Raw genomic sequence first — 15,013 nt, forward strand, 5'->3', positions numbered from 1 at the left:
GGAAAGCAACATGAAGGCAGGGGAGCAGCAACATGTCATGTCATGTCTGCGGGAGGTAGGCAGGCACAGCCAGGGCCGGCTCCAGGCACCACCCGGGCAAGCTAGTGCTTGGGGCGGCTGCTTGTAGGAGGCGGCATTCCGCCCAATCCTAGGGCGGCACGGCTGCTTTTTTTTTTTTTTTTTTGTGGTGTTCCGCTCCGGCCGCCCTGTAGGAGGCAGCGGCGCGGAGGACGGGAGTGCCCTGCAGCAAGCCTGGCAGGGCAGCCCGCGTCCTTCCCTCCCAGCTGACCGGAGCGGTGCAGAGCCCTCCCGGCAGGGGGCACGGCGGGAGGGGCCACGTGGTAGCGCCCCACTGAAGCCCTGGCCGCCCCCCTTCTCTCTCTCTCCCCCAGCTCCCTTCCCCTCCCCCCGTTAGCTGGGGCACATCTGCAGGGCAGGGAGTCCCCCCCTGCACCCTGGCTCCGGCCGCCCCCCAGGTTTGTGGTTTTTTTTTTTTTTGCTTGGGGCGGCCAAAAAGCCAGAGCCGGCCCTGGGCACAGCAAATCAAATTCTTCCTCGGGGCCACATCTGAAGGGCTGCCGGGTAGCACCTCCAACAGCGCAACACAACCTAACCCTACACCACGGTACTGTCAAGCACGGGGCACCAGGCCCAGCGTTGGTGTGGGATGTAAACTCAGGCCCTTCGGCAAAGAGGTGAGAGCGCTACCAGCCCAGACAGACCCAGAGCGAGCTCTACCCAGCAGAATAATGGTTAAGGCAACATATGAGTAACTGTGGCATTTGCTGCTGCCGGATATTATTGAAACAAATACCTTCCCTGAGGTATACAAAACAGTCCGATAAATAACTGCAGTTACATGAGTTGGGATTTCAATTCTCATCCTCTATGTGATGTGAGGTGATCCCTAAATGGGGGCAGGAAGAACCCTGCCTGCTGTTACAGTACTGCTGGGATACACGCATTGTCCGAGCTTCCCGTCAGTAGCTCGCAGAGTTCTCGTACTTGGCTCCTTTACTTCATTGCCCTGGGCAGCAACTGCTGCGTGATGTCCTTAGTGCAAGTGGGGAGGGGCTGCCCTTTGGGCCTCTGCCTTGCCACAGACAAGTCCTCTGGCTGTGAACAGCTGCTGCTCCAGTTAGGAGCTGACAGTCTGGACAGCCCTAGGTCTGCCTGCCTTTTCATGTCCTGATTTTCATGTCCATAGCCACGCCAAGCTGATGGGCTCCAGGGTCGTCTATTTTTACAGCAACCGTAAGCGGTCCTGAGAAGAGGCTGCACATTCCTTTGTCATGTATGGTTTCTGCAGGACCTGCCTGTAAGACTAATATTTACAAAGGCTTCCCTCGCGGAGGGCAGCCCACCAGAACAGTCAGTGCTGGTCTCTGCTCTTAGGTGCGTGGCTGCACTGCCATCCAGGCACAGAACTTGCTGCTGGCTGGAAGCCATTTGTCCAGCGAGATCTTCATGCTGGCTAGACGGGACATTGGAGCGCAGGGGGCGGTAGTGGTGCTGTCCCGTCGCGTTTCTCCTAGTGTCCATCACCCTAGAGAGAGGAGGGCAGGAGAGCTCAGCGCATGTGTCTTCACTGCAGTTAACTTGGGTGGTCGGCCGTGGGGTCTGAGCATTGGTGTTAGTCTAGCGTGGGTGTGAGCTGCCACATTGCAAAGTCCTCCCCGAGTTACTGCATCCTCACTGCTGCTGTCCTCACTCGGGTGTGTCACTAGGACTTGTGAGGGCATATCCCATGGTCCTTTGTGCTGCAGTGAGCTGAGCTGCTCCATGGTCCTTTTCCAGGGAACTGGGGGAGAACCCATCTGTCCTGGGCACATGCAGGGATCGAATCGTGGGAGGTCGACCAGCACTTCAGTGGCTTAGCCTGCATCATCAGTGAAAAGTGGCTGGTTGGCAGCCCGAGTGGAAGCAGCATGCAGGCTCCAACCCCCCAGCCAGGCCTGAAAACACTAATAAACTTGAGTGAGATGCTTGTGTGTGTGTGGAGGGGAGGCGGCTAGGGCAATAGCCGGCTGAGAGCCTGCGGTAACTGCAGGGAAGACAGACCCTGAGAGAGCACGGAGGAGCAATAAGGGCCGGGTCCAAAGCTCATTGAAGTCACTAGACAGAGAGCGATTGACTCCACTGGTCTTCAGATCAGGCCCTGGGGGTGTCAGCTTTATGCTGCGGGAGGGGAGACAAGCCCCGGCTGTTCTGTGCTCTGGATCGGCGATTTGGGGATAATTCAGCCAGCCCTCAAGGAGACGCATTTTAGGGCAATTCTGTTCTAGCCAGGCTCTGCTCCTGCACCCATCCCCGCAGGGCCTGCGGGCTGGCCCGTTCGGCTGGTGTTCAGCTGAGTGGCAAGCTATCCCAGATCGCAGCATGTGGGTACGTGGGTCCTGAGCCACTCTCATTACTCTCGCCCCAGCAAGACAGGAGCAAAATCAAAGGGCTCAATCTCCGGCAACAGGAGGAGAGGAATCCCCCCTTCAGGGCCTTTCTGTCCTCAGCGAATCTGGTGCTCAAAGATGTTTCTCAGGGACCAGGCCAGTCCCTCACCGGGGTGTTGGTGGACAGCATCACGCATCTGGGGCAGGCTGGTTCCTGTTACTACAGCACCTTACAGTCTAAGAGCCCTTGGGCCGAGACGCTGCCTGTTTCCGTTGTTTCTCTGTGGGTTCGGATGTCACACACTGGTTCCCATTAATTCAAACCTTTCATCCTTATTTTTAAAAACATATAAATTGCAGCCTCAAGCCCCAAACCTGCCAAGCATCCCTAGTTTCACAGCATTGAAGAAATACAATCCTCAACATCTGCGGAACAGTTGGGAGACTTGGAATCTCCTAGAATTTAGCGGCTACGAGACCAAAGGCTCGCTATGCATTGGAACGTGTATACAGCAAAAAGGCATTGCATAACACCAGCTGCCTTTAACGTGCATCCAAGGAAGTCTCTGAGCCATACTAATTATAACAATCTCTATTTACCATCAAATCACTGTACAAACCAGGAATGTTCCATTGAGCAACCTGCTCCGGGCTCTGCATGCTGTGCTCCCTGACTCACCCTCATATTGGGTTGGCCATGGCTCTCAGGGAGGATATTGTCCCCTTATGGAAATTTTGAATGGTGACCACGGTGTGTCCACCCAGCTATCCTCCCACCGAGGAGCTGATACAGCTCAGTAATGCAGTTTGGAAAGTGGCCATCGCGGGGCATAAGTCAGAGCATGACCCCAGTTATGGAGAATCTCAGGAATGGGACAGAGGCGGCAGCGACGGAACTCCTGCAACAGATCCTCTCTGCTTGCTGGTAACTGTCTGTGAGACTCTCCCCCCTCCACTGGCATGCGCTGCTCTCTGCCACCTCATGAATTCAGCCCATCTGTGAGAATTCCCAGCCCAGGCAACTCAATGAGCCACCCATGGACATAAGCCCAAGCCAGCCCCTGGCACCATTCAGAGCATGTTGCAGAACCCACCTGTTTGACCTGGCTTGGAAGCCTGCTTGCATCAAAATTCCACAGCTATGCAGCTCACTGACGTCGCTCTCCTTGCTGGCCGGCTGAATTGGGAGTGACCCATGCCCAGACTCTGTTCTTGTGTAACTTCAAAGGACTCCGGATTTATACCCGAGAGCAGAATGAAAGCAGAACATGGCCCGAAATGCTTTACCCATCACATACTGGGTCAGACTTTGCAAAACGGTGAACTGTGTGCTGAACCTGCCCCTGGCAAAGATGTGGAAAGTTCTCTCTCTCTATTTCCGTGCCCCTTGTGGACAGGTTGTCGTCTCCCCAGACTCTCCTGTTCTCCTGGTTACTTGTGAGAGATGTTTCTTTTCCTCCAATGGCTGTTCTTCCAGGCAGACCTAGCGGGTCCACAGGGGAGCTTTGTTCCCAAGCTGGCTCTGTGTTGCTGACGGAAATAGGTCGCTCCTATCTGTCCGATTTGGGTTTTTTTTTTAAGTGTACTGACAGATACACTTCTAGAGTGCAAAAATACAGATCTAGGAGCATCCCGAAGGGTGTTGGAACAGACATAGACCTAAATCACGTTTTTAGAAGTTGCCACATTTCAGACAAAGCAGCTCATGCTCTGGCCGGGATTTATCCTATAGACTGAAATAAGACACCAAAGACACTGCTTCCTGTCCCACTGCTTGTAGAAAGGTGTGACACCCACTCTTCCCAGGCCCCGGTCACATGACCTGGGTCAGGGTTACAAAGGTTATACCCTGGCCACATGGCAAGAGTCATCGAATCATAGAACCGTAGGGCTGGAAGGGAGCTTGAGAAATCATCAAGTGCAGCCTCCTGCGCGGACGCAAGACCAAGGAACCCTGGACCTTCCTTAACAGGTTTGTCCAACCTGTTCTTCAGAACCTCCAGTGATGCAGATTCCACAACCTCCCCTGGAAGCCTGCGCCAGAGCTTAACTAGCCTTAGAGTTACCAAGTGTTTCCTAATGTCGAACCTAAATTTCCATTGCTGCAGATTAAGCCCATTACTTCTTGTCCTACTTTCAGTGGACATGGAGAACAATTGATCACAACACTCTCTGGAACAGCTCTTAACATATTTAAAGACTTATCAGGTCTCCCCCACCCCCCCCTTCATCTTCTTTGCTCAAGACTAAACATGTCCTTTTTTTTAGCCTCTCCCCACAGGTCAGCTTTTCTAAACCTTTTCTAATTTTTGTTGCTCTCTAAATTCTCTCCTATTTGGCCACATCTTTCCTAAAATGTGGCACCCAGAATTGGACACTGTGCTCCAGCTGAGATCTCACCGGTGCCGAGTAGAGTAGGACAGTTACCTCCCGAGTCTTACATACAACATTTCTGTTAATACACCCCAGACTATTAGCTATTTTTCAATGGCATCACATTGTTGACTCATATTCAGTTTGGGATCCACTCTAACCCCAGATCCTTCTCATCAGTACTGCCACCTAGCCAGTTATTCCCCATCTTGTCGTCATGCGTTGGATTTTTCCTTCCTATATGAAGTACTTTGCACTTATCTTTACTGTCACAGTATCACCAACCCCCGAGGTTCAAAAATCACAAGACAGCCCCCCCCTCCCGCCCCAAATCATGATATTGGCTTAAAACTTACAAGATTTTTTAAATTATTATTTTTTTAATTACTTGTTGTTGGTTTTGAGCCTGGCAGGTGGGGCAGGGAGGGGTGTCACGTTTTCAAGATTTTTCTCCACAACCATCAGGGCTAAAAACTTTGCACTTTTGTAAATGGAAGCTGAGATTCTCTCATAGTCACATGACTCCAAGAGCTGGGGGTTTTTGGAGTAAAACATTAAACACTGCAAGAGTTGGCAACACCGGCATCAGGGGGTACTGTTCCGCCGCCAACGTTTGTGCAGTTTGCCTTTCAGTAATTCCAGGCAGCTGGGAGCCAGTAAAGACAAAATGGATGAAAGCTAGAGCCGGAAAAAGGTCAGCGGGCAGCAAGGGATGGAAGTTGTGTGTGTCTATAGGTGGAATAGGAAGCATGGTGTCGGACGCTCAGCATGAGGACTCAGGATGCGGGTTCTGCTCTGAACTCTGTCCCTATGTGACTGTGCACAAGTCACTGAACGTCTCTGTGCCGATTTCCCCATATACAAAATGTGAATAATGCCCTGACATTGGGACATCGTGAGGACTAATAAGCATTTGTTGAGTGCTTTGAGAGCCTTGGACAAGTATCATGATAGAATGGCAACGGACCATCATTGTCCTACAGGAGAATGTAGAATCACGGGCTGTTTGTTCATCTTGTGCCAGGGGGTGAGCGTAACAGACCATTTTCCAGGGGGAACTGTACTCTTCTTCCTCCTGACACGCCTGGTGAATGGATCGCGGTGAACAATCTGTCAGAGCCCTTTGAGTTTGCCTTGCAGATCGTTGACACGGATCCCCACGGCTGATTCCAGAGACCACAGGCTCCCTGGCCCCAGTTCCTGGCCTGTGTTCTTGGAGCAGCCAGGGTTGGGTGGGAACGTCCTGCCTCAGGCCTGCTCCAAGTGACACTTGAGCTGCCTGTGGCTATGGGCCGGAGGCAAAGCATGGTGCTTTGGCTACTCCCTCTTCCTCCGTCCCCATCCCAGACATGTCTCCTACGCCAGGACTGGGAGTGGGGTGGGGTGGGTACCGAGCTGTCCCAGCAGCTCTCTGCTGGCCAGGAACCTGCTGAAAGGGCGGCTGTTGCCATACAGCTTAAGGCTTCCTTATGGGACTGAAGCAGCAGAAAGGGGCCTCAGAGCAAACGTGAAGCAGGCCCTCTTTGCGTGCAGTAATGTGACGCAGTCACGTGACGCTGGTGCTGGTGGTGACTCTATTTTTGTAAACTAATTTTCATAGAGAAACAGACAGTGAACAGCACAAAAAGGTGAATGGCTTACAGCATGTCTATATTTCCCAATACTGGGTGCCTCACGGGCCCTCCAATCTGCTTGTACGATCACGTAGCTTTACAACGTGTTTCAGCGGCAAGAACAGACAATACAAAACCAGCTGCTACTGCATAGACATAACATGTTAGGGTGGATGGAACAGTGAGAAAATAGGAAAAGACAGATGAATTGGTGAAAGAGAGGATTGGAGGGGAAAGAAAAAGAGGAGTGTTGGGTGGAACGGAGATCTGGCATTCTTTGAACCAACGCAACACTTTTGATCCAAATGTGTCTAGAAACAGGGTCCAAATTTCTTCAGATATTGCTCTCCATGGCAACGATAAACTATTCTTTCTTTGGCTGCCAACTCAGACAGGTCTGAATCCGAGGTGACTCAATGAACGTGACACTGCTCTGTGATCATGCCGTGTGGAAAGGGGAGATTTGGCAAACCCCACTGGCTCAGGACAGCGCCGTCCTGGGTTTTAGATGCTGCTCTGCCTTGGGACGTGCTCTCAACGCAAGCTGCTGCAGGGCTGTGCGAAGGCCCCTCAGTGACATCGCTGTTTGGCTGCGGGGTTAGTGTTTAAACAGGGATCACGTTTGTTTCCAGTTCATTGTCTACCACCAGATGTGGAGTAATCCGGAGCAATCCAAGGAGTAGCAGAAATATTCAGCCTTTGCCTTGGAGTGCCCTCTTAAGACATCCGGTGTTTATGAACAAAGCCTGTTTACATAGGCTTGGAGTCACTCCACCACGCCTGCAGTTAAAACATCCTCCCCGACATAGGAAAGTTGGAACAGCCCTTCTTCCTGGCTGTTTTTATTCTCATCCAACCACTACACTCCATGGCCCTTGGGAGTTTACTTTACCCCAACTTTATCGCTTCTCGGGCACTTTGCTTGGGATGAGGTAGAAGCCCAGGATGAAGGCGACAGTTCTGGGCTGGGGTGCTCGGTCAGAGAGGAGAACTATAGTGCAGTGTTATCACCGCTGTCATGCGGGGGCCTGCTGCCAGGCTTTAGGGGTCATTTCCAAGGAGGGTTGGGCTCCCAGCTCCCATTGCCTTTCAGTAGGGGATGCGCGCCTACCTGCACCTTTGGAGATCTCGCTCCCGGTGAGAGGGATGGAAGGAGAAACAGATGCTTTTGTTGTGGACATTCACAGCCCTGATCTTTCCAGGCCAGTTGCTCAGTGGGTGTAGACTGGCAGAATTCTGTTAGCTTCAATGGAGCCCCAGGGAGGTACAGCAGCTGAGAGACAATGATCCCTAACAAGCACTCCAGGGACCGAGTGTCTCTCATCCTCTGTTCGGTTTCTCGTTGAGTCTGGCAATCGAGAACTGTCGTGTTACCACTGAGTGCAGGAATGAGATGAACTTCTGCTAAGGGACAGCTGAGATTTGGATTGGTTCCTCTTTGGGGCTTCAGATAATTCTAACACTTGACCCAATGTTACTGGGGAAAGGGAAAAACGGATCTGTGCTTGCAACCAAAGAGAGCCCTAGCAATTGTCAACACGGCATCCTCAACCAGTATCACCCCAATCACAGCCTGTCCTTGAGGGAAGGGATGATCGCAAGAGATCTGCGATTCCAAAGGCTGTTTGTATCATGTCTCAACTGTGTTTGTTGAGGTCTTAACTGAAGCAGGTTTGTCTAGAGCTGAATTACTCAAAAAAAGGGAAACCCAGAAATTGCTTCCTCTCCAGTCTCCACTACCGTCTCCTGGAAAAAAACCATCTGCACTTAGCCTTTCCACAGGGGACAAGGAGCTCGCAGCACTAATTTGCATTGAAAATCCTTAACCAAATTTCCATGTGCTGTTCTCACCTCTCTCCATTGTTATTGTCTAAGCAACCACCACCTGCCGAAGTGTCTCCAGGAATCGGACGACTGATATAGCTTCTCAAACGCCCCTTTGACAACAGTACCCCTGTTCTGCAAGTCATTCTCATTTGTTTAAGCTCTCCAGTGGCTCGGGACTTCATCGCAATTCCACCCACGCATTGACACATTCAGGAGGCGGCTGCCGCAGAGCACGCTTGCACGCAAGTCGGAGCGGACAGGATTGAGCAATGACCCTGGCAGAGCTCCTTCCAACTCCCCTCTTTCCTCCCCCCGTCACCCATCCACTCTCTGGCTACTTCCTCTCAGATCTTTATCCCTTGCCGTGTCCTCATTTGTCTGGTGTAGATTGCAGGGAATGTGGCCTATGTTTGCAAATTTATGGTGCTATAAAAGTGATCGATAAAGGAGCTTGCAGCTGTCTTTGTCGTGCAGAGCCCTGTGCATGGGCAGACGAACAGGGATTTACCCACTTCTTCCACCGAGGTCCCCCACCAGACATCAGACGGGCGGCCTCACACCTAGGACTCGAGGTGCCCTAGCAGCGTAAGGGTCCTGCCCCCACAGCCAGGCAGCCCCCTGCCAGTTTATGCTGCTGAAGACAAGGCCGTGCAAAGCAGGCTCCTGCTGTTGCAAAACGTGGCGCATTGTCTTAAAGAGGGTTTCTGCCTCCAGGGGAGGAAGCTTTTCATGTATGCAACAATTCTATCCCTAGGGGAGTCTCTCTCTAGCTGGAACCAGCTCTGGCTTGTAGCTTCCCAGGCACCCTTGCACCCATCCCAGCTCAGAAGCTGGCCACGCCATGGTGCTGAGGGTCACAAGGAGGATTAATGACTGCACCCTTGGGCATCAGAGTGCAGCTTTGACATGACAGGCCCGATCCTGAGACATGTTGAGCAACTGCAAATCCTCCTGGCACTAATCCCAGCTCAGGCCCCGACTCCCTGTGCAGCCTTAGACAAGTCACCTCCCAGCTCTTTGCCTCAGTTTCCCCCGTGAAATGAGATAATGCCAGAAGGATCCATTAGTCAATGTGGGAGGATGCCAATCACTACTACGGGTTTAATAGCCCCTGAAGAAGTGTGCTGGACCCTTAATAGCCTCCAGCGCTGGGCATGTGCTCAGTATTAATACAAAACCTCCCCAAGGAAGCAATGGGTGGGGGGGGGGGGTGCAAGATGCCTTGAAAGCAACAGCCCCCTGAAGTCCTTGGGTGTGTCTGGCCCCAGAGGGGGGATGGGAACAGCGTCCGCAGTTCAGCAGCCCTCTCAGGCTGCATTTCACATTCTTTTCATGCTTATCCTGTGCTTTGATTTTACAAGGCAGTGAGGCTATTACTTCAGCCCAGGGCAGATTTGGTTCATAACCCAGAGCTCCGAGTCCTGCCCATGCCCGAGTCTATGCACGCACAGCAAACCCCATTGCAGCTCCCGCGGCCCAGTCCCTGCTTCTCTGCCACTCGCCAGCTTTACACGAAGGATACTGCAGCGCCCAAAATGCCTCCCATGCACCAGCTGGGAGCTGCGGGAGTTCTTATCACTGGGAGCAGAGCACAGGCCCTGTATCGTGTCTCTGATTCCCTTTAGCCTGGTTTCCTGGGAGCTCATTAGCACATAGGCAGATTAAGTCAAAACTCTTTGCAGGGAGCATTCATGGGGGGAGGGATAGCTCAGTGGTTTGAGCATTGGCCTGCTAAATTCAGGGTTATGAGTTCAATCCTTGAGGGGGCCGTTTAGGGATCTGGAGCAAAAATCTGTCTGGGGATTGGTCCTGCTTTGAGCAGGGGATTGGACTAGATGACCTCCTGAGGTCCCTTCCAACCCTGAGATTCTATGATTCAGTGAAGACATGGGAAACTATCGTGCCTTCTTCCCAGCTCCGAGCTGTGCTCACAGGCAGAAACCTGAGAGTCCATTGATGCAGAACGTTGGTTCTAGCCATTGATCTTCCCCTCACAACGCAGCAGCGTCCTGCTGCCTGCTTGGGGCAGGACAAATTGCTGTGAAGAATGAAAGAGAACAAGAAAATGTAAAAACTGCCCCTGGTCTGACATGGGGCCATCTGCCAGACCACAGGAGGTTGCAGCAGGCTATGGTCTCCCCTGGCCTCATTCCCTGCTGTGTCCCATCACTCCTGGAGTGACTTGCTGTGGGTAAATTTTCAATGAACATCCTTTAGCGGTTGTGATTCTGTGTGGGATGCAGGATATTCTGGGGAGCGCTGGCTCACTTATCTCCAGCCTCCAGCCATCATGGCATGTGACTAAGTCTCCTGTTTCAGAGGAAGTGACCCTGCCCAGGGGATGGAGATAGGAGAAACAACCCAACAAGCAGCCACTTCCATCCATTCATAATAAGGGACGGGTGCTGGGGAGCTACAGCTTCTGGTGTTTCTGCTAACAAGATATTTTAGATGAATTAATTCCCTTGGCATGATAACCTAGAGGGCTGGCCTGATCACCTAGCAGACCAGACACTGGGAGCATATGTGTCCTTACAGTTACATCACTCAACCACTAGAGGTCAAGGTGTGCTGGACAGAGCTTCAGACAGGGTGTGGCCCCTGGTAACAAAGGGGACCAAGCTGGACTCAAGCTGTGTGGAAGCCTGTTTGTGGCTGTAACCATTTCCTTTAATAAATGCCTCCTATTTCAACTGGACAGTGATTCCCTACAGCATGGCAAACAGCAAAGGAGAGGTGGAACCATTGCACCCAGACTGCCCCTTTCAGGCAGGCGGGGGGAATCTGGGCACACATACTTCTCATGCCTCGGTAAGGACTTGGTGCTGATATCAGCTAGTGCAGGGCTTGCTCCTCTCTGTACATACTTCTGCCATGCCACTACAGTAAAATCATAAAATCTGTTTTACAGGCACAAAACTTGAAAGCCTCCAGGGGGGTTAACAGAAATAGCTGAAAGCAAAGTACCGGGCATTATATGTAGGTAGTGGGGGAGCCCCTTTTCTCCCTGTCTTGCTTGACCCATCAAGTAACTCTCCAGCTCCAGCCAACGTAGATTTCTCTTCCTCCGCCCCATATATCATTCTAAGAATGCATGATCATGCACTGACTATTGTAGGGCAAATGCTGCTTACCTCACTCTGCAGCCTGGTGGCCTTTGATTGGATTCCTCACTCCACGAGTGCTTTCCAGGAACGTCCTGGTTGGAATCTCGGCAGTGAATGGTATTCGCAGCTAAGCACATAGGGTAAAGTTCATCTCACAAGGCCTAGATACCAAGGGGCTGAAGCGGGACTTAAGTGGTACCTCATGCTGGTTCTCTGCTCAAGGGCAAATGTCACTCCATGGTGACCGAGGAGCTGACAAATCAAGTAACGTCCATGGGTTAACAATGAAACCTCTCTCGCTTTCTTCCCCTAGTGAATCCATGCTGTTATTACCCATGTCAGAACAAAGGGGTGTGCATGAGGGTCGGCAGGGAAAGCTACGAATGCGACTGCACCCGGACAGGTTACTTCGGCATTAACTGCACTTCGCGTAAGTTCACCCTCCCTCTCTGCCTGTGGGGTGAAAGCCTGGGGGCAAGGTAGAAAAATAACAGCTTCTGCAAGAGGCTTAATTCAACTACAGGAGTAGGGGCTGGAGCTGATCCCAGCTCAAAACACTGCCCATAGGGCTCTCCCAGAGGCACATTGAGTGGCAAGGCACTCAGCCAATGGAACACAAGTTCGGAGCATTGTTTCATAAGCATGTGCTCTTACTGGCTGACTGCGTGCTGGTGCCAGCAGGACTTGGTTATCCAACAGCTACTGCGAGCTGATTGGCCATTTAGCAGCTGGCACTAGAAAGGAAAGTGTTTTATTACTAAGTAATGTAAAGCAATTTGCTGTTTCCTCCTAGCTGAGTTTTGGACACGACTCCGCGTTATGATAAAGCCAAGCCCGGCCTTCTATCACTTTATCCTGACTCACTGCCAGTGGCTTTGGGACATCATCAATAAGACCTTCATTAGGGAGACGCTGATGAGACTGGTGCTAACAGGTGAGGCAAGGCTCTTTGGTGGGAATGTTTAAATTAAAGTCCACCCTTGGCTTTGGCCACTGGGGTTCAAAGTGTCTTCACTCTCAGGCACTGCTGAGATCTCTTGGTGTACCTGCTACCCCAGGCAGGCTACTTTTCCTGTTATTGTCGTGTTTTTGTAAAGCAGACATCATCCATTTGCCCTTGCAGAATGAGGCAGTGTGTCCAGTGGGTGGAGGAGCAGGAACGGAGGCAGAACTCCCAAGTTCCATGCACAGCTCTGGGGGAGGAGTGAAGTCGAGGGGCTGGAGAGGGGACTGGGACTCAGGACTCATCAGTTCTGTTCCCTGGTCTGCCAGTGACTCACTGTGACATCAGCAGAGCCGTGTGGGGAGAACCCAAGCCTGGCTTAGCAGGGGGGCCATGGGTAAGCTTCACAACCAAATTAATTGTCAGACGAATATCGGCACTGTGATTCAGCAGGTGCTAACTTACCCCGTATCCTCTGGAAAGGCCCCTGTACCCACGTTTTGGGCAGAACTGAATTGCAGAGTTAATTTTTTCCTATCAAATAAAATTGTGTTACAAGCTAAACATGTTATTTTAAACCTAACTGATGTTAATTGGAAGCTGAACAAATCTGAAAAACGTTGGCTCAGCAGAGCACTAATAATTGTTAAAAGAACAGGAGGACTTGTGGCACCTTAGAGACTAACAAATTTATTAGAGCATAAGCTTTCGTGGGCTACAGCCCACTTCTTCGGATGCTGTAGTCCACGAAAGCTTATGCTCTAATAAATTTGTTAGTCTCTAAGGTGCCACAAGTACTCCTGTTCTTTTTGCAGATACAGACTAACACGCCTGCTACTCTGAAACCTGTTAAAAGACCAGTGCTGCAAAAATGGCAATCTAAAAAACGGCGAGCCATTGACTGCAACATGGACACCGTCTGCTTGGCCAGCATGGAAAGCCTTGTATAACACAACAGAAAGACCCCAGAAAACTTTTCAGTGCTATGGGATGCTTTCCTGAAATTATGTGGATAATCCTATTAAATCCATGGGCCCCCCACTTGCCTCCTCTTCCTCTCTTCCCATTTCCCCATACCCCATTTCTATCCCCCTCTTCCGAACCTGGCTTCTGTTCTTTATCTTATCTTAGTAATTTTACTGTAGTTGGATTCTTATAAACAAGTTTATAAAAGTGTGGTAACCTGCATAATACAAATAACTGATTTAAATGTTAAGTTCTGATAGAAGTTTCATATAGTATGGTTGTTGTTTCTGTAAATGCACTTTAAAAAGTTAATAGAAAAAACCCAACAACATTAAAACGTTTAAAATATGCAGCTCTCCAGTGTTCAGAAAGGCACGTAAACGTCAGCATGGCCAACTGCCTGTGGTGTTCTGGCAGCAGGGAGGGCTAGCGGCGGGACAATGGTCCCAGCAAACCATAAACCCTCGACTCTCTCATGCTGAAAAGTTTATCATCTTGCATAAATATTTTGGTTCAGCTCCTTGGAGCTATGCAGCAGGACAGGTCTCTGCCTCTGTTGCCATCTCTAATGGGATGTTTTTCTCAAACACTGTGTGATTCATCAAAGGATCCACTTAGAACGAGAAGCGGAGAGAATAATATAACTTCTCACTTTGCATCCCCAGGGGGAATCAAGGCATTTTAAAGGCTAAGTGTAAAAGGTCAGGGAAGAGACTCAAACTCCCAATAGCTGAGCACAACCCACCCAAAGGTGGGGCTCAGCAAAGAACCTTTTTCTTTTCTTCCTTTTGTTAATGACTCAGTTGAGTGTCCCTGAGAAGGAAGTGAGAGGATTGACTTGAGACAGGTGTAGTACAAACAGGTGCTGTGCGCCATCCTGCTGATACCCCTCGATCCCTACCCACCACCTCCCTGCTATCCTACCCCTGGGCTCCCCACACAGGCTGCTCTGTGATGCACGTCACCAGCAGTAAATATTAAATCAGTGGTTCACTAGCCACAACGAACCTCTGCAATGGTGTGTGCATTAGAAACAATTAGTTGAGTCGCTCGTTAAAGGAGAACAGCAAAACTTTTGTGAAGATTGCTCGACTCCAGATCAGGGACAGAAACGATATTTACATTTTCAAAGGAAGATGCTCGCAGATCAGTTCCCCTTTTACTTACCTGCTTGGATCCAAGTTCAGGAACCTGCATTCCCCCTGCAAAGGCTTCACAAGAAAACAGACCCATGCATATCCCTGCATTCCCAGCTGTGGCTCCCCCTCCTGCCTGTGTCCCCCACCCCTCCACCCTGTTGTATGTGTATGCAGTGCCACAGTTAGCCAGGCCCTGTCATACTGGTGCTGTTCCAGGGACAGGTACACGTGGGAACCACCCAGAGCAGAATGAACACATCTGTGTTAGGATTGCCCGGCTGCAGGTGACTTTCTTCCCTCTCCTTTCAGTCCGGGCCAATCTGATCCCAAGCCCCCCCACATATAACTCAGACCATGGATATATCAGCTGGGAAGCCTATTCCAATGTGAGCTATTTCACCCGTGTCCTTCCACCTGTACCTGCTGACTGTCCGACTCCTATGGGAACCAGCGGTAAGTGCCTGTCTCAGCAAAGACCACGCTCAGGATGTCCGCAAACCTGGGTGCTGGAGTCTCCCTGCACTTTGTTTTGCGGTGGCGGCATTGTAGTAACGCCCCATGTGATGCCTTCTCAATCACAATCCACAGTCACCCCTGCCAGCTGCTCCAGTAGAGGCAGAGCTTTGGCTACGCATATAGCACAGGCGGCTGGCCCTGG

At 51.1% G+C, this 15,013-nt stretch overlaps 1 protein-coding gene across 1 annotated transcript in view; it reads left to right on the forward strand.

Moving 5' to 3' along the window:
• Nucleotides 1-15,013, forward strand: part of PTGS1 (prostaglandin-endoperoxide synthase 1) — a 35,793-nt gene that overhangs the window by 11,936 nt on the left and 8,844 nt on the right. Inside the window, exons 3-5 of the mRNA XM_008169444.4 lie at nt 11,621-11,737; nt 12,101-12,241; nt 14,665-14,808. Of these exons, the coding sequence (XP_008167666.2) occupies nt 11,621-11,737; nt 12,101-12,241; nt 14,665-14,808 (402 nt within the window). The remainder of the gene's footprint in view (nt 1-11,620; nt 11,738-12,100; nt 12,242-14,664; nt 14,809-15,013) is intronic.

Source organism: Chrysemys picta, chromosome 18 (genome assembly GCF_011386835.1).
Source record: "Chrysemys picta bellii isolate R12L10 chromosome 18, ASM1138683v2, whole genome shotgun sequence".
In the NCBI taxonomy this organism is placed as follows: domain Eukaryota; kingdom Metazoa; phylum Chordata; order Testudines; family Emydidae; genus Chrysemys; species Chrysemys picta.